Below are 19,442 nucleotides of genomic sequence, written 5' to 3'. Positions count from 1 at the left end.
ACGTTGACATAGCAAACTTTAATCATTCAAAGTGAATAAGCTTTAAATAAAACTTAAAAAGGACGAGATTTAAATAAATAGTAAGGACGATAGATAAATAAAAACGAGTGTTACTCATTTTCAAGAGCCCAAACACAGCTCTTGGTCCATATTTGTCATTTCATCACCCATTTTCAAGAACTCAAATTTCAATAACTTTACAACTTCATTATCAAACCTCAATAATCAATTTGACTAACAACCAATCTTTTTGACAAGTCTAATTTTAAAATGTATTATTTAGATCACTATTGAGACTTTGTTCATTAAAACTTATTTAAACTAATTAAATGATTAAATCGAAGTGAAAATAAAATATATTTAATGATTATACGTGCAAACAAATGATGTCTAACTAATATACAAAACATGTGTGAACAAACTTCACTCATATTAATTTTTTTATTTGTAAAATAATTTTATATAATGAAGAAAATTGATTTGAGTTCATAACGAAAAAAATAGATACATTTGACCGACCTCCTAATCCTATTATAGTTTCTGAACATGAAAATTGTGAGTATTTTTAAAAAATAAAATTATATTCAACCATCAATATAAACCAAATTACTTTTTTTGAATTCCTAAAAATTTCATAATTTTATGATGTCGAACATATAGAGTAAAATATCGCTAAAAAAACATTTGGGGGAAAATATGTAAAGTTATAAATTAGTATGGGTAGCCATTGCAAAAAGACCAAAATTAAACCCTAAACCCTAATCCCCCAAATCACTCGCCTTCCCTATAAATCTGATAAACCCTATGCCATTTCTCTTCAAGCCTGCAAAATTCTTCTTCTGCATCTAAAGGTATGTAAATTTTTCTTCTCTTTTCATCAAATTCGTTGTTTTCTGCATCTTTTTTATAGAGAAAAATAGCACATATCGAAGGCTTCACAGTTAGAATTTGATAAACCACTGTGGAGCTCAAAACTTGTGCGATATTAAAATTCTCATATAACAGCTAATCCTTTTAAAGGTGTTCTCTTGATCTGCATTTTTTTGCAATTACTCAGGAGGGATTTGTTATGTGATGTATATTTTGTCTTATATTTTTTGAATTTTTGATTTTGATTCAATGGATGTTGAGTTACAATCCACTGATTAGATCTTTGTGAGTCAAGTAGTGAATTTGTGGATGTGTTATTTCTTCTTCTTTTTTTCCACAAAGTCATGATTTTTTATGATATTTTTGTGGTAAATGTGGGATCTTTTGTGGATGTGGTGTGTTTTTGTTGTTATCTGTGGTATTAGGGAGTAATCTTTTGATTGATTTAGTGGTTTTTGTGGTCTAAACTATGAGCATGGTTGCCATTTTGTTTATTATGTAGTTATAAATAGTAATAAAAATTTGTACATTTTGTGTTTTCTCTTGGTTGAAATGTGTTTAATATTGTATTGGTGTTTGTGTTTTCTATCGGAAGCAACGTCTCTACCTTAGTTTGGGGTAAGGCTACGAACACACCACCTTCACGGGATATGCTAATTCTGTGTTAACCAGAAAAAAGGCTAATTGTTATGCAAATTCTGTTCTGTTTATTTTTGTTGTCATGTAAAGTTATTTGATAATCTCCGACTGTCGCAACTAAATCATCGTGTGTATGTTATAATTCAGGTTTAGAAGTAACAATGGCGAAAAATCCGAAGGTTTTCTTTGATATATTGATTGGCAATGCCAAAGCTGGGAGAGTTGTAATGGAGCTGTTTAAAGATAAGACTCCTAAAACTGCTGAGAACTTTCGAGCTCTGTGTACGGGGGAGAAAGGGATCGGGCAGTTAGGGAAGCCATTACACTACAAGGGGTCGGGTTTTCATCGAATCATTCCACAGTTCATGTGTCAGGGTGGAGATTTCACCAGAGGAAATGGGACTGGTGGAGAATCTATATATGGTACTAAATTTGCTGATGAGAACTTTAGTGTGATGCATACTATACCTGGCCTTCTTTCAATGGCAAATTCTGGACGAAACACCAATGGATCTCAATTCTTTATCACCACAGTAGCAACACCTTGGCTTGATGGTAAACACGTCGTGTTTGGGAAGGTTGTTGATGGCTATAATGTTGTCGAGGCAATGGAAAAGGTTGGTTCAGACAGTGGGAAAACATCTTGCCCTGTCTTAATCGAAGATTGTGGTGAGATAACTGAGAACTAATGTAGTTTAGCAACATGTCAAGTTACATTTGGTAACTGAGCTTTCCTCTACAGGCTGTGCAAAACTCATATATGCATGCTTTTTTTTCGACAAGCTGCTAGTACATGTAAAGGTTTCTTCTATGTTATGTTATTCTATTGAATAAATTGGCGCAATGACATTATACTGTGCTTATTACCTTGATTGAATTTGTTCGATATGTGTTATATACTTTTGCTTGCATTTGTTTGAGATTGATTGTACAATTATTTAGACAAATGCACAAGTCAAGATTCACAACAAAGAAATATGGTGTTCTTATTCAACAAATATGATCCAGTTTCACTTCACAACAATACAAGTGAATCCTGAATTTGTACATTCTGTTTCTTCTAATGCAAAAATGCTAATACAACATTGTATATCTTACTGTGATACTCAAAATTTTTGCCATTGATAGCATACAGAAAGGCTGCATTTTTACAGAATCCTAATCTTCATCAATTTGTTGATCTTCATCTTCCCATCTTGGTGGCCTAACTACTAAAAGCACCATTCCCAAGCTCATTTCGACTCCCATTTCCTTCAAGTTCAACCCTCTTTCCACTTTCAATCCCTCGTCACCGCTCCCATTGCCACCACTAAGCACCAAGTAAAACCCATCATCCACTACCACTTCCTTCCTTCCTCTATCAGCCACTACCAAAACTGGCTCTTCCTTGTACTTTCTCTTCTCCTTCCATGGCAAAAGCTTCCCACTCTTGAATGATACTGCAACTCCACCTCTCTCTAATCCTGCAATTGGTTGCCATCCAGGCAAAACTACCCATCTCCTCCAATCCTTCTCTGCCTCCACTACACCAAACTCCCCCACACCACCACATTCCCATGGCGCTGCCTCCACCTCAAACTCCCTCTTCTCCGCCTTGCAAACAGGCAAAACCACAACTTTCGTCGACTCTGCTACCTCCCCTAGCTTCATCCTCACCAAAGGCACTTTCACCTGATCATCAATTACACTCTCTTTATCAACCCCTTTTCCTTCTAACACCTCTACAAGCACATTTCTAGCACTTTCAGTCTCCACAACTTCAAGTGCCTTCTCCATTGCCTCAACCCTCGAATCCTCAGCAGCTGCAGCAGCATGTTCTTGAGCTAGCCTAAAGAACCAAAAAGCCAAACAATCACCAGGAGAATCACCAGTAAACTTATCCCAACCATAATCGATTCGTCTTCGCGGGAAATCCTTCATTGACCTAGCTAAATCCTGCGCTTGCTTCATATCAAACCCATTCCTCACTATAAAACTAGCAGCATCAGTTCGTTGCTTACCACTAAGCAACCGAATTTCATACAACAATTCAGCACCCCCAGATTCAAAAAACGAAAGCGTTTCTTCATCCAAACCACACTCAACAAGAGTTTCACGAACTTGAGCAGCAACCACCAATCTATTCTGCTCAACCCCAGTAATCCCAGTAATTTCCTCGAGTGTAGAAGGCGTAAACCCTTCACTGGTTAACGAAGGTATCAAAGGGGCATATTCATACCAAAGTCCAAGACGATTAGCGAGAACTTCGAGCTTGGAATTGGTGTCAAGATTGCGAAATTTCGGTGGGAGAGGAGAAGGGGGTGGTCTAAATGGCTGATAAAGCTGCTGTTGTTGTGGTGGTGCTGTTGAATATTGTTGGTTTCTTTGACCTGAAGGAGGAATGATAAGTGCTAATATGGGTCTTGGACTGAGATTTGGTTTGTGGGTTATGGTGGGGATGGGGTGGGGATGACTAGGGAGAAATGGGGTTGAGAGAGATAAAGATTTAGGGGAGTTTACAGTGAGAGAAAACATGGCTGAAGACTCTCTGGAGATGATGATGATGATGAAGAAGAAGAAGAACAGTAACTATCTTATCTTCATTTTTTTGTTGATATTTTTGATATTTGGGTTGGGCTTTCTTATGGACTTCCAATGTTTGAAAATTTTAATTGGGCCTAGGATTGTTTATTAGGGTCCAATCTTATAATATACAAATACAAATCTTTCTCTGACCAGTTCTCTTTTGTCTTTCTCTCTCTCTCACTTTATACAAACACAAGTTATTCAAAGTACAATGTATAACTTGTATTCGTAAAAAGCGAGAGCGAGACTTGATATACAAATATAAATGTTTTAATTCGATTCAATTGTTTACGAATATAATTTTATGCGTATATACAAACACAATCATTGACACATTAGTAGTTACAGATATACAATTATCTAACCTATACACATATACAATTCATCTTTCTCCACTCTTTGCTCTCTCTCGCTTACCTCTTTTTCCCAATCTCGCTCGCCACTTTAGCCTAATACAAAGAACATATACATATACAAACACAATTTTTAGAGACACAGGCGAATTATCATCCAATATATACAATTCACCAAATTTTATATAAATCAAATGCTTCATAGCAAACATAATCTAATTATGAAACACAAATAGCAAACTGTAGCTATAGAACGAAAACCCCAACGACATAATTATACCTTTTTTTAGGTAATAGGGTAAGAAGTTAGGCCGTGGGCAACCACAAACTTACTATCTATATACGTTCGGAGTTTGAAATATCAAAACTCGTAACTTTTAATTATGAATTAGCTTAAGATTATCGATAAATTTCGTAACTAATTTCATAGTTTATTTCATTTAACACTAAAAGTACATAACTTTTATTTATATCCTCAACATGCACGGATTTGGTGCAAATGCATGCACCATCTGCTTAACTAAAGGACAAAGTTCCTTTTTTAATAATTTTATTTCAATTTATGTTGTGATATGCAATATTAAGAACAAAATAAAAAATTAAAAATTAAATAAGTTAGTTGGTGTTTGCTATTTCTGGTCTTTGTAATTATAATATTTTTTAAATAATAATTTAACATTTATTTATAAAAAATAAATATAATTTAACTCAATTTCAAAAATTTATAACTATTTTAAATCGAAATGAAGGTTTTAAATTCAAAGACCACAATATTAATTTGTTGAAAATTAGGTTGATAGATGTTAACTTGTACAAATTTATTCTTCTTCCTATCCAAGTCAAACAAGAAATATTCAAACTTCCTTTTTATAATATTTTTATATTGTGAAAAATATTCAAAGTTCTAATCATGATTCTCAATTCATAATTCCACTTAATTATATCCTTAGAACCCAAAAAAGAGTCTTACTAAATTATTCCACTTGAATTTCATGCATTATTTAATTTATAAAGTAACTTTTTGACCATCAATCAAAGGCTTCTTCTATGGAACTTATTTTTGAATTTTGACATTCAAAAACTTCTGGAAGAGTTAATAGGTTTAATTAGCTCTTTGATTTATTTTATTTTACAAAAAAAGAAAATTTTAGTCATACTAATGAGTAAAACACTATTAATAAAATTATTGACTATCCATCAACTAAAAATTCTCTAGATTCTTATACTTTTTTTAAAATATTTATATTGAATTAATTTTAGAATTTATATACTTCCTCTATTTTAAAAAAAATAATTTTTTTTATTAATCTGTTATATAAAGAATGTTACTCAATACAAATATGTTTGACATGTTTAAAACTACTAATAACCACTAATTTCAATTGTTCAAAACCACATATTTCATTAATAACACATTTGTTCTTCTCTCTTTGAATTTTTGTTGCCTCTAGCTATTAATTTATAACCGCAACAATGTAATGATCGGATTACGTTGTTATAAAAAGTTAACGAGGAAAAATTTTGGGTCGGAACTTTTTTTTTGTAATATTTGAATTTTTTTTCTAACCTAGTTCATATTCGAACGAAATCGGAGTCTGGTGAGGGGAAATATGATAACAATTGGGTGAATCATTTATAATTTTGATTGCATGAGTAGTTAGATTCGTTAAAGAATCTGTACATCTTTAATTCAGACGTGTAGAACTTCTTAATCTCAACATGAAAGATATTTAATCTATTATATTGGCAAAAATGTCCTTAAGAACAATACACTCATATTAGATATATTATTTTTAAGAAATAAATTTTATAATACACAATTCAAATTTAATCGAACCTCGAAAAAAGTTCACCAACTACATTAATTATGTCTATCTTCAATGAATTCTTCCTTTGAATTAGTATCACGTGCTGTCGTTTCAAATCCAAAATTCACCACGTGCAACACTTGCCATGCAAATATAATCCTCGTGAAAAATCACAAAAATTCCTTTATTAGTCAATAATAATAATTAAATATTTACACAAACTATGAATTGGTCAGTTAAATAAAAGTTTATCAGCTTTATTCTTACTTAATTATTGCATTTTTGCGGTTATTTTCTATGTCTTAAATGAATTTTTTTCTAATTTTTCAGCCTAGTTTATCAAACATATTCTCAATATCACTAATTTAGACTTTATCCGTTTTGATTGGTCTATCATTTTTTAACTTAATATAGATTTTACGAAAAATAATTTTTGAATTTCGTAATTTTAAATTAAAAATATGTTAAATATATTATAATATTTTTTAATATTGAGGTCTTTTTTGGTCTTCAACATTTGCTCTTCTTTATTTTATTAGGTGGCAAAATCTTCTTTATCTTACCGTATCAAATATATCATCAGGAAAGTTACGATTAAAGAATTGTAAAAAAAAATTCCTTTTTAAACGTATTATTGTAAAAAAAATAAATTGAAACGGACTCCGTTAGAAAGAATTGACTTGAGCAAGGGAGATTAACATGGGTTAGGGGAATAGTTTGGTCATTCTTTCACCCTTAGAGATTTTGAATTTGAGCCCCGTTTTTGAAATTGAGATCTGAAACGTCAAAATTTAAATTTAATTGACTTATAATACAAATAAAATATATAAAAAAAAATTGAAGAGAGTAATGTGAACACATTTTTTAAAAATTCTTTTTGGTTCCCTCTGTTGCACCAAAAGAGTTGGCTTGGTAGATTATAAATTATTTTTAAGTTATCATAGCAATAATAATGTTGACCCTATCTCCTACGCACTTTATTATCCATCAAAACATTTAAATAAAATTACTTTGACGACATTATAATCATAGTTTTACCACCACTAATTTAGAGTTATTAGGTCCATAATTATGAAAAAAAAACGTAACTTCACACTTATTTTTTAGGAGCAAAATATTATGAACGATTACTTCACATTTGACCATCTCTAGGATCACTATTGTTCTATATTACATCACAAATGTTATTTTAGTTATATAATTAATCTTTTTAATAGAGTTAGTAGTATAAAAGAACATAATTATCACCCTTACACGAATCGATATCAAAATTTTACATGAGATTATTAAAATGGACGTAAAAGAAGAAGTATTTAAGATTTTGAACTATTATCGTAATAGAAGACGTTAACAAATCAAAACTCAAGTCAAAACATCAAATTAATTAAGTAATAAAATTACGTTCACACTTCACACACACATCATCTTCAATTGACCAATCATGCTTATGATTTTACGACCTATTAAAACTAATTCGTATAAATAAAGAAAATTTTAAGTGATTAACTAATTATTTATGTAATAAACATTTGAGAACATACATCGAAAAAATATATTAAAAATTTCAATTGAAAGTGTCTAATATAAATATTTTATCATGCATTTGGATATTCAATTATAACAAGTTATAGTTCAAGTATATAAATAAAATTCACTAACAAATTTACGATTCGATTAACACAGTTTCTCATACGATAAATTTGATAATAGTATGTATCATAAAATTACAAAAAAGTTGACCAAATGAAGACCAAAGTCCTTAGTGCTGAGATCATGAGTCTTATATTAATATTTTAATATATAGTTTTCATGATGATGTGGCCGCCACTTATAATCTCCACAAATCAATTTGACCAACATTTTGACCACACGTGCATAATTATTAATTTTGGATTAATTCATGCAGCCCCTATTATTAATTTATTATTATTACTATTACTATATAATTAAGAAGACTACACTCCTCATCAATTTTCAACCATAAAATATCTACATGATTAATTAGTAGACTCTTTCAATCCAATTTTTTTTTCAAATAGTAAATCATATAATTTTAGTGTGCACATCTCAATATATATATATATATATAGATCTATTTCTCCCTTATAATTTCAAAAACCAAATTTGATCAAATATATCACTTATCTTTTTTATCTACCTTAGTTTCGTAGGAGCAAGTCAGAAAGATTGAGAAATAGAATCATTTTAATTCATTGTCAACGTGACGAGGTTAATGGATTCTTCATCTTCCTCATCATCATACTCATATTCGCAATATCATGATCTTGGTTTCAATGAGAATGACACTGAGGACATGCTTCTTCTTAATGTTCTATCCGAAGCCAAAGAAGATTCATCATCTAATAATATTCATGAAGGATCATCAAAAGAAGTGGCTACTAGTTATAGAGGTGTAAGAAGGAGGCCATGGGGTAAATACGCGGCTGAAATAAGGGATTCAACTAGAAATAGTGTTAGGGTTTGGTTAGGAACATTTGACACTGCTGAAGAAGCTGCATTGGCTTATGACCAAGCTGCATACGCGTTGCATGGGAGAATGGCGGTGCTAAATTATCCAGTGGAGATGGTGTATCGATCGTTGATGGAGATTGATTGTAGATTTGAAGATGGATGTTCACCTGTTTTAGCTTTGAAGAAATGGCATTCTATGATGAAAAAGGGTAGTAATAAGAAGAAGGAAGAAAAAGAAATGAGTTGTGAAAATGTGTTGGTTTTAGAGGATTTAGGTGCTGATTATTTGGAGGAAATTTTGATGTTGTCTGAAAGCAATTCCTAGTAGTATATAATTATGTTGTGGTGTTTATTGTTTAATTTTTTTAAAAAAAGGAATTAATTGATCTAGATATTGCACTAATTAAGTGGTTTTAGAGTGTAAATATGACTTTGTGTTTGGTTTATGTATTTTGACCTCCTAAAACACTCCAAGTGGCACAAATTATGTTATTTGAACTCAATACATAAAACCTTTTTACACTATTATTGATATCGAGTTTCATACTTAAATTATTAGTGTTTCTATTATGCTTATAGAATTTTTTTAAGTTAAAAGTTCCTCTGAAAATATTGCCCAATGCACCTAATGACACTACATGTGACTAGATGAGAGAGTCATGATATTTATTACGGAGTTCAAAATATATATATTTTAAAAAAATAAACTTACAAAAAGTTGAAGGAGTTCAATATTGACAATATACACACAAAAAATAATCTGAAACAGATATAGATAATACTATTTTCAGCTGAAAGAGTTTCAAATCATGAATCCCTAAACCATTACTAGCTCCGCCCTTGCTAGTGACATTATATTTCTAGCTCATGCTAAAATTCTATCAAAGATAATACAAAACAATCAAATAAACTAATCGAAAGTAACCAAACAAAAAAAAGTGAAAACCAATAGATTTTCACTTTTTCGTCGTTATCTAATGTTACATTTATAATTTAAATTATAAATATATCAAAAAAGTAGGGTACGTAATAGAGTTACTTGAAAATGTAGGATAAAAAATGAAATATAATTATTAAATAATAAATAAAAATATGAAAAGAGATTATTGAAATAATGATGCAATCACACCAAATTAGTCGCCGTTGCATAAAATAAATGTTTTTATCGTTACCTAACGATGAATTAATTAAATAATACAATACGATATAACGAGTAGCACACATCCAAACAAGGTGTTATAAAACGTACCTGATAGTTTAATGGGATTTAGTCATTAGATTTATATTCTTTTAAATATGAATTATGAAATATATTTCATAAATACATGATATATAATATGAAAACAAATTAATACTCAATATTTTGTAAAGGCTAATTTAACGAAATAAATCAAACATAAACGTAAAAATTGTATTTAAAATGTAAGAAGTGACTCAAATCATGTACTTATAATTGATTGGTCTAATGAAGAGCTTTATAAACATATGTTTAAGAGTGTTTATTTAGGTCGCAATGAAGAAATTTTAAATAATTTTCGTAGAAAAGATTTCATCTATAAACTCAATCGCATTAGAGAATGTTGCATGGAGAATTATTTCTCTATTCTTCTTCTCACAATGTTAATCAAATTCAAAATTATAATTAGACATTCATATCGCTTCACAAGATCTCTAATTAACCTTGGTTAATTCAAACTTAAAGTATTTTATGATTTTTAATATTTAAATGTGAAATTTGCTATGATCAGACGATAAATTATTTTGAACAATACTTCCTATCCACATTTATATTATGTTTCATCATTATTTGTTGAATTGATGTTTTCAATTACATATTTTTTAAACATTTTGTGTTAGCATAATGACGAGATCATCTAGCCATTAGGATCGATATGAAGTCTCTATGAGAATCCATATATCAAAGGAACAATTGAATGACTTTGCTGAGTTGATAATGATTTTTCGAATTAAGAATTCATTTCATGCAAACATTGTACATAAAATGTGAGTCAAATTCTTTTGAATATAGTTTTTTTTTATTCTTCAAGTTTTAAATAGCTTAAAAATTTTTTAGATAGTTAAAAGACTATATCCGTTAAATATTATAGTTAAGAGACTATTTTAGATCTACCGCAATAGTATAGGAACCATTTATGTCATTTTCTCAAAATATTACAAGCTTAATAATTATTAAATTTCAAATCATAATTTTATTATTATAAAGAATTTAATGTCACACATAAATTTTGAATCCAAATTTATCTCGGCTAAAGGCCATAAGCTGCTATGACTTTTTTAGAAAAAATTATGCGGATTGGCCAGCATTATTAGTGTATTATTTAATACAATTACATTTTCATGTAATTATGAGTCACGACTACCGTTTAATGAAATTTGCTATGAAGAATCTCATATATATATATTGTATAAACTCAATTTCAAACCAAAAGGAGGAGTAAATGGGTATTTTTACACTAAATATAGATGAAAATTATTTTTAAACCTTTTCCAGTTCTAAAAAAATATAGTATACCAAGACTGGAAAAAAGTGAAGTAATTAATAAAGAAACATAGACAAAAGAAGAATTAAAAGTTTGAATTGGGCCCTTGGAACATCACACTCTTCTTCTTTTGAACTGTAAAGTGGGCAGATAAGCAAACACTTATGGGCCTTGGGCCCTTTACAACTCCATAACATGGACCCATTTACAGCTCTCCATTTGGATAAGAGCAAACAACACAAACCTCACTAATTTAGGTTCCTATATTGCTTTTCTTTGCTAGATACGTATATTTGGCTCATTTATAAACATGTATTTCGAATATATACGAGTCAAATTAGATGTAGTTTACATTGTATCCAAAATTGACTCTTGCTCGTGTATTTGTCTCATTTAGATATAGGTATTTCTGATACATATAAGTCAAATTAGGTGTAATTTACACTATATTCAAGACTGACTCTCTTATTTGAATCTCTCCTGTCTCATTCACCTTTGTATTTAAATGTATCTGATTTTTATGATTCTGTTTAAATGAATTATTATTACATTGTTAGTTGCTCCATTAATTCTATGATTATTTTGCACCTTTTTTTTTCTTCTAGTTTTGAGTTGATCATTAATTTTTGTCTTTTAAATAATTGTTTTTATATGAATTGAGATATAAATTAATATTTTGTATCATATTATCTCATAAATTATATCCCGCATTTTTAAAAAAGTTCATTTTAAGTCAAAAATTAAATATTAATTCATCTGAATAGCAAAATAAAAGACTTGATATGTTTGATCACATCGACCTCACCAAATTTCTATAAAACTAACAACAAAAATTTATATACTTGTTTTGTTTATCAAACTCATTATAACTAAAACAAAATAAAAAAGATTTGAAATATATATAAATGGTATTCTTAGTATTAAAGTTTATTTTACTATTATATTCAATTGAAAATAAAAGGTATATTGATTTTTTTTTTTTTGTGGGTGTGGTCATTTTTTTATTATTTTTCTATAAATAATAAAATAAAGGGAGTATGATTATAAAGATTATTGGCTATTTTCAACCACATAATATTTTCCAACATAGTATGTAATGTGTTAGTTAGCTTAAAATGCACTGAATTAAAAAACAACATTAATGTGCTCATTTTGTCTCCAATGATTGGTTGAACTACTTATTACTTAGTGTATTTTAAGAATCAAATTATCTGAAATTTGATTAATATTTTAATATACATTTTAATTTTTACTTGTTCTTGTGACCTCATGTGGAGATAAGGGGCCTAGCCTCATCACATTTTCTCCTTGTTAATAATATATTTTTTAGAAATCACATAATTTTTGTCTTTTAAAATTCATTAGCTTAATTAGCCTTAATAATCAATAGATTCTAGGTGGATTCATTTTAATGGATTTTCAAGTCTCTATGCGCCTATTTTCAAATAATTTGAAATATTTAGCCAATCAGTAATCGAAATGTGTTATATTGTATATATAAATAATTTGAAATATTTAGCCAATTCGAAATGTGTTATATTCTATATATATAGTGAGATAACTTACGCATGTAACAAGAAAGCTAAATAATTTAGATGTGAAATCAGTAAAACTATGATAGTTAGACATATTTCAATTCATTAACTTTCAAGAGCGAAACATGATAATTATAAATAAAAAGAGTACAATATTATATTACTTCGTCCCTCTCAATGTGATATTTTTTATTTCTCGGAGATATTGACATGACAACTAAAGAAACACTAGTAGAGTAGTTATTTAAATTTGGAATATAAGCAGAAAAAAAAAGAAGAAATAATTGACAAACACAAAATCAAACCAAACTGCCAACTTGTCCTTTATTTAGGCCATGTTCCCAAGAATCATCCAGCTTTTTTATTACTGTCATTTTGCTTCTCTATACAAACTCTCCCCATTCTTAGCTTTCCAGTTTTCTGTGGGCCCTTTCTCTCATGTGCTTCCTTCTTCCTCCTACTCTCAACTCTGCAAAAAAACCCTACCACATTGCACAATGTTTCTCTTAAAATCTTGAAAAAAGTTTGATTTTTTGCAACAAAGAACACTTGGTTTCTTGTTTTTCTTCATTGTGTTGTCAAAAAGTTTCAATCTTTGCTAAAGAAATGAACATCCTTCTTGTGTTAAAGCTTTTATCTTTACTTGTTCAGTAAAGAACACTTGAGTTCTTGTTTTTCTTTTTCTCATTGTGTGTCAAAAAGTTTCAATCATTGCAAAAGAAATGAACACCCTTCTTGTGTTAAAGCTTGTATCTTTACTTGTTCTATAAAGAACATTTGGTTTCTTGTTTTTTTTTTCATTGTGTATCAAAAAGTTTATATCTTTGCACACCCTTCTTAGTTAAAAGCTTGTATCTTTACTTGTTCTGTAAAGTACACTTGGGTTCTTGCTTTTTTTTCATTGTGTTATCAAAAAGTTTCAATCTTTACAAAAGATATAAACACCCTTCTTGTGTTAAAGCTTGTATCTTTACTTGTTCTATAAAGAACACTTGGGTTCTTTTTTTTTTCATTGTCTTGTTTAAGAGTTTTAATCTTTACGAAAGATATAAACACCCTTCTTGTGTTAAAGCTTGTATCTTTACTTGTTCTATAAAGAACACTTGGGTTCTTGTTTTTTTTTCATTGTCTTGTTTAAGAGTTTCAATCTTTGCAAAAGAAATGAATACTCTTCGTTTAAAGCTTGTATTACTTGTTCTTGGTATTTCTGCATTTTTTTTGGTTGTTGAGTCTCAAGATGATGATGTTTCAGTCATGTTAGCTTTGAAAAAGAGCTTAAACCCACCTAAAGAAGTTGGATGGTCAGACCCGGATCCATGCAAATGGAACCATGTTGGTTGTTCAGACAAACGGGTCATCCGGATCCAAATTGGGCGCCAGAACATTCAAGGTACTCTCCCTCCAGAAATCTCTAAACTTACTGAACTTGAACGTTTAGAGCTTCAAGGAAACAATATTTCTGGCCCTTTGCCTAGTTTGAGTGGTTTGAGTTCATTGCAAGTGTTACTGCTTGGTGAAAATCAGTTTAGTTCAATTCCTGCTGATTTCTTTACTGATATGTCTTCATTACTGTCTGTTGATATTGATAAGAACCCTTTTGTTGGTTGGGAGATCCCTGAGAGCCTTAGAAATGCTTCTTCACTTAAAAACTTTTCAGCAAATTCAGCAAATGTAATTGGGAGAATTCCTAACTTTTTTAGTCCTGATGAGTTTCCTGGATTGGTAAATTTACATTTGGCTGGCAATAACTTGGAGGGTGAATTGCCCTCCAGTTTTTCTGGCTTGCTGCTTGAGTCTTTATGGTTAAATGGACAGAAGCTTAATGGAGGAATCGATGTTCTATCAAACATGACATTCCTGAAGGAGGTTTGGTTGCATTCCAATAACTTTTCGGGGCCATTGCCGGACTTTTCAGGATTAAAGGCTTTGGAGGCATTGAGTCTTAGAGATAATGCCTTTACAGGTCCTGTGCCAAGTTCTTTGATGAATCTTGAGTCTTTAAAGTTCGTTAATTTGACGAATAATTTCTTTCAAGGACCAATGCCGGTGTTCAAAGGTTCTGTTGTTGTTGATTCTGCAAAAGGTACAAACAGCTTTTGTTTGCTACAACCAGGTGATTGTGATCCTAGAGTTAATACATTGCTTTCAATTGCAAAATCAATGGATTATCCAATGATTTTTGCGAAGAACTGGAAGGAAAATGATCCCTGTGCTGATTGGTTTGGTCTTACTTGCAGTAATGGTAACATTACTGTCATAAATTTCCAGAAAATGGGGCTTTCTGGAACAATATCTCCTGAATTTGCTTCACTGAAGTCACTACAAAAAATAGTTCTTGCAGATAATAATCTGACTGGTACCATTCCCGAAGAGCTAACCACATTGACAGGCCTTACAGAGTTAGATGTGTCAAACAATCAAATTTATGGAAAGGTACCAGCTTTTAGGAAAAATTTGATTCTGAAATATAGTGGTAACCCTGATATTGGGAAGGACAAGAGTGATGCACCTTCCCAAGGCAGTTCTCCAGGTGGTTCAACAGGCTCTGATGATGGAAATTCCCAAGCAGCTCGTAAGAAGTCCAATCGCCAGGTTGGAATTGTGGTGTTTTCTGTAATTGGAGGTGTATTTATGCTTTGTTTGATTGGAGCAGCAGCTTTCTGTCTGTACAAAAGCAAACAAAAGCGTTTTAGCCGAGTGCAAAGTCCAAATACCATGGTATTGCATCCACACCATTCTGGTTCTGACAATGATAGTGTGAAAATCACAGTTGCAGGATCCAGTGTCAGTGTTGGTGCAGTTGGTGAAACGCATACTGTTTCTGCTAGTGAAGCCGGTGATGTTCAAATGGTTGAAGCAGGAAATATGGTGATTTCCATTCAGGTACTGAAGAATGTGACCAACAATTTTAGTGAAGACAACATACTAGGCCGGGGAGGCTTTGGCACTGTCTACAGAGGTGAATTGCATGATGGGACTAAGATTGCAGTCAAAAGAATGGAAAACGGAATCATCACTGGGAAGGGACTAGCTGAATTCAAATCCGAGATTGCTGTTTTGACTAAGGTCAGACATAGGCATCTTGTTGGACTACTTGGGTACTGTCTTGATGGAAATGAGAAACTTCTAGTGTATGAATACATGCCTCAAGGAACATTAAGCAGTCATCTCTTCGACTGGGCAGAAGAAGGGCTTAAACCCCTGGAATGGACAAAACGGTTGACCATTGCATTAGATGTTGCTAGGGGTGTAGAGTACCTCCATAGTTTAGCCCATCAGAGTTTCATTCACCGGGATCTGAAGCCTTCAAATATTCTTCTAGGGGATGATATGAGGGCTAAAGTTGCAGATTTTGGCCTCGTCAGACTTGCTCCAGAAGGGAAAGGTTCTATAGAGACGAGGATTGCTGGGACATTTGGATATCTGGCACCGGAATATGCAGGTATGCTCTTTCCTTATATGTGTCTTCTGATGCTAAATTGCTGATATAATATTTGTATGTAATTGATGCCTAGATAAACTTGGTTTTAAGTTTAAAACCTCTAAAGTATGAATTGTGTGTACCTTAGGGGTTTGAACTCAGGATGCTTCTGGAGAATTAGCAGTCATTTGACTGATAAGAGTCAGATGATACTTAGTGTACTCTAAGAAATTTAGCCTGTTTTATGTTAATCAGCTTTTGTCCTATAAAAGGTCTAAATCTGTTGTATATATTAATGTTCGTGTCTTTTTTCATTGTCAATTCTACTTGTGCTCATGGTAAAGAACCTGTCATTCATTCATTGTTACATACTTATATCCTTGATTTTGTCATCCCCTTTAAAGCTATGATTACTTAGTTCCTAAATGTAGATACCCGTCCTACAGGAAATACTTTTTCCTGATGCTTTGCTGGAATGTCACCGTTTTCAACTTTAGCCTAATCACACACTTTAACATGTCATTATTCCTATGACAGAAGATCCTCTTGTTTACTTTTCCCCTTGGTGGAATTCAAGGATAACCAAGTTCATTATTTGCTCGCTTTCCTGATCGTGATATGTGCATAGGCATTTTTGGAATGTAGATACATCATTTTCTGAACTTGTATTTTATCTTGTTTCGTCTGCCAGTAACAGGGAGAGTGACAACCAAGGTGGACGTGTTCAGTTTCGGTGTGATTTTGATGGAGCTCATCACAGGAAGAAAGGCTCTTGATGAAAGCCAGCCTGAGGAGAGCATGCATCTAGTAACATGGTTCCGAAGAATGCATCTGAATAAGGATACATTCAGAAAGGCAATTGACCCCGCAATTAACGTTAGTGAGGAAACACTCGCCAGTATCAGCACTGTAGCTGAGCTAGCTGGCCACTGCTCTGCAAGGGAGCCATATCAAAGGCCTGACATGGGCCATGCTGTCAATGTTCTTTCATCTCTTGTAGAGCTCTGGAAACCATCCGATGAGTGCTCAGAGGACATATACGGCATTGATCTCGATATGTCATTACCCCAAGCGCTTAAAAAGTGGCAAGCTTATGAAGGTTCAAGTCACATGGATTCATCCTCCTCTTCTTACCTTCCAAGCTTGGATAACACTCAAACAAGCATACCTACTCGCCCCTACGGATTTGCTGAGTCATTTACATCTTCTGATGGTAGGTGAGAAGTTGACACTCTTTGATCTAGGTTTGGTTGTTCATTCTCTCCGTTTCTTCCTCATCGCGAGTCACACGACATTTTCTTCTTCTTTTTGCTTTTAACTCTTATGCTTTTACCTTAACTCATTGTTATAGGGATTCTTTTTAAGATTTTTATTGTCTTTTGACTCTTATTGTATGATGATGAATCTCTCTCTTTTTTCCATGTGAATACATTGTGGTTTGGTTGGAAATGAAAGGGATGCCATCAATTACCAGTAGATTATGGTACTTTTGTATTCTTCAATTGTTTTGTTTTTTGTTAGAAAAATAGTAGGGTGCAAGCTGTATTGAAATGTAAAGTGGCTTTGAAGTGTGCAAATTATAAAGTTAGCTTTTGCTTATGATGCTTTTTCAAGCAAAATGTAAAGTTTTCTGTTATGATACAACAAACAGCCTCTTATTTTCGGTAGACTCTTATTTCCGATAGACTCTCGATTCAAAGGCATAGCCAACTGGCAAAATCTTAAGAGATATTTTAAGGTGCATGTAATATTCAATCATTTCAAACGGTAATTTTCACAAGTAACCAAATGTCTGAGCTCCACTAAAGGATGTTGTCTTATACTCTTTGTAATCATATGATATAAGAAAGACAAGTATCAATTGTCTTTCTAATAGAAAAAAAAAGAAGAGAATGTGATCCTTGATTCCGTCTAGAAGTTAATGAAGTGAGTGAAAAACATGATAGATTAGCGTTTAAATTTCACTAAAACCAAATAGAACTATTCTCTTCTTCTTCATCGACTAGTTCTAGCTGACAAGTATAGTAAGTATCGGGATGAAATAATTGAGGTACGCCTAGATATTAATGAAGTGCATGAGAGAAAAGTACGTCTGGTAAGTATCATATCTTGAATTGATCATTTGAAACTCATTAGACACAAATAGATCTAGTTTTTTCTTCTTTATCACACTAAGGCTAACAGACATATTAAATAATAATCGAGATACGTGTAAATTGAGCAAGATATTATTTTATCAAGAAACAAAGAGAATGTGGTAGGAGATTAATGAAAATGAAAGTCTTAGCTATTTAACATCATACTTTTCTCATATCTAGAATTGATCATTAATTTCAAAAATAACACATACCACAAAATAACAGCTAGTTTTGGTATATAAGATAAGTAGAAAGTCATTTTCATCACCAAAATGAGTGATACAAACAAAAAAAAACAAAAAAAAAGGAAAAACAATAAAATAAAAAGTGGAATATTATAAATTTTTTCCTCCAATTTGGAGAGGATAAAAACAAAAAGCATGTTCTACTGTCATCCAACCATAATGTAAGATATTTTTTGTATTTTTTATTTTTGAAAAAATAGGTGGTCACATGTACAAAATTTGTGTATATATTCTCCACCTTAGTTTGTTTAAAATTGTGGACCAACAACTAAGAGGCTTCACATGGAGGTTTATATCATCCTTATCTGTCTCAATCATTATATTATCTAAAACTAATAGCTTAATGGCCAAGATTTTGTGTTTCAAAAATTTAAAAATATACATATCTTGGATATTACTATAGACTAATCACAATTTATAGTATTTTTCGTAAAAAAATTTAATTTCAAAGATTGATTAAATTGAAGTACTTAGTTAAATATCTCACAATGAATATATCAAATTGTTTATCTATTTGAATGAGATACTAATTGTAAAGTATATAAAGATCTATATTTTATGTTTGTATTTTATAATTGAATGACCAAACATAAACTATATACTTCTTTAGTATTAATAATGAAGTTTTTCGTAATTAATTTGATAAAACACTATTACTCACTCAAAATATATGCTTTAATAGATATAATTGCTAAATTATGCAAAGTAGAGTTACATTCAAGAATTAACTTATAAAGAGGATTTTTTTATAGGGAGCAATAGTTTCGAATGAATTATATTGTGCGAATTCAGATTAATTGAGCAAATACAAATATCAAACAAAAGAGACAAAATCCACCAAAAAGGAAAAAAATAAATAGAATGTGATGTTTATAAATTCAGGAATATATATATA

The 19,442-nt window shown here is 31.3% G+C and overlaps 4 protein-coding genes across 4 annotated transcripts; 3 read left to right on the top strand and 1 right to left on the bottom strand.

The window, feature by feature from the left end:
• Nucleotides 1–701: 701 nt before the first annotated feature.
• LOC107004512 (peptidyl-prolyl cis-trans isomerase CYP19-3-like) lies at nt 702–2,381 on the top strand. Its single transcript, XM_015202721.2, has 2 exons — nt 702–851; nt 1,657–2,381. Exon 2 carries the CDS (start codon nt 1,671–1,673, stop codon nt 2,196–2,198), a length of 528 nt encoding a protein of 175 aa, XP_015058207.1. The 5' UTR covers nt 702–851; nt 1,657–1,670; the 3' UTR covers nt 2,199–2,381.
• Nucleotides 2,382–2,470: 89 nt separating this feature from the next.
• LOC107004510 (rubisco accumulation factor 1.1, chloroplastic) lies at nt 2,471–4,069 on the bottom strand. The gene has a single exon (XM_015202719.2). The coding sequence runs from the start codon at nt 4,021–4,023 to the stop codon at nt 2,668–2,670; it is 1,356 nt and encodes a 451-aa protein (XP_015058205.1). The 5' UTR covers nt 4,024–4,069; the 3' UTR covers nt 2,471–2,667.
• Nucleotides 4,070–8,468: 4,399 nt separating this feature from the next.
• Nucleotides 8,469–9,032, top strand: LOC107004511 (ethylene-responsive transcription factor 1B-like). Its single transcript, XM_015202720.1, has one exon. The coding sequence runs from the start codon at nt 8,469–8,471 to the stop codon at nt 9,030–9,032; it is 564 nt and encodes a 187-aa protein (XP_015058206.1).
• Nucleotides 9,033–13,027: 3,995 nt separating this feature from the next.
• On the top strand, nt 13,028–17,763 carry LOC107004528 (receptor protein kinase TMK1). Its single transcript, XM_015202742.2, has 2 exons — nt 13,028–16,185; nt 16,856–17,763. Exons 1-2 carry the CDS (start codon nt 13,905–13,907, stop codon nt 17,383–17,385), a joined length of 2,811 nt encoding a protein of 936 aa, XP_015058228.1. The 5' UTR covers nt 13,028–13,904; the 3' UTR covers nt 17,386–17,763.
• Nucleotides 17,764–19,442: the final 1,679 nt, after the last annotated feature.

Source organism: Solanum pennellii, chromosome 11 (genome assembly GCF_001406875.1).
Source record: "Solanum pennellii chromosome 11, SPENNV200".
Taxonomy (NCBI): Eukaryota; Viridiplantae; Streptophyta; class Magnoliopsida; order Solanales; family Solanaceae; genus Solanum; species Solanum pennellii.
The sequence above is the reverse complement of the archived record's forward strand: the minus strand, read 5'-3'. Positions and strand labels throughout refer to the sequence as shown.

What these genes read in the sequence shown, in the direction of transcription:
- LOC107004510 (XM_015202719.2), bottom strand. Translation starts at nt 4,023, where the DNA reads ATGTTTTCTCTCACTGTAAACTCCCCTAAATCTTTATCTCTCTCAACC.
- LOC107004512 (XM_015202721.2), top strand. Translation starts at nt 1,671, where the DNA reads ATGGCGAAAAATCCGAAGGTTTTCTTTGATATATTGATTGGCAATGCC.
- LOC107004528 (XM_015202742.2), top strand. Translation starts at nt 13,905, where the DNA reads ATGAATACTCTTCGTTTAAAGCTTGTATTACTTGTTCTTGGTATTTCT. An exon ending in TCTGGCACCGGAATATGCAG is followed by an intron (nt 16,186 to 16,855) that starts GTATGCTCTTTC and finishes TTCGTCTGCCAG; the next exon opens with TAACAGGGAGAGTGACAACC.
- LOC107004511 (XM_015202720.1), top strand. Translation starts at nt 8,469, where the DNA reads ATGGATTCTTCATCTTCCTCATCATCATACTCATATTCGCAATATCAT.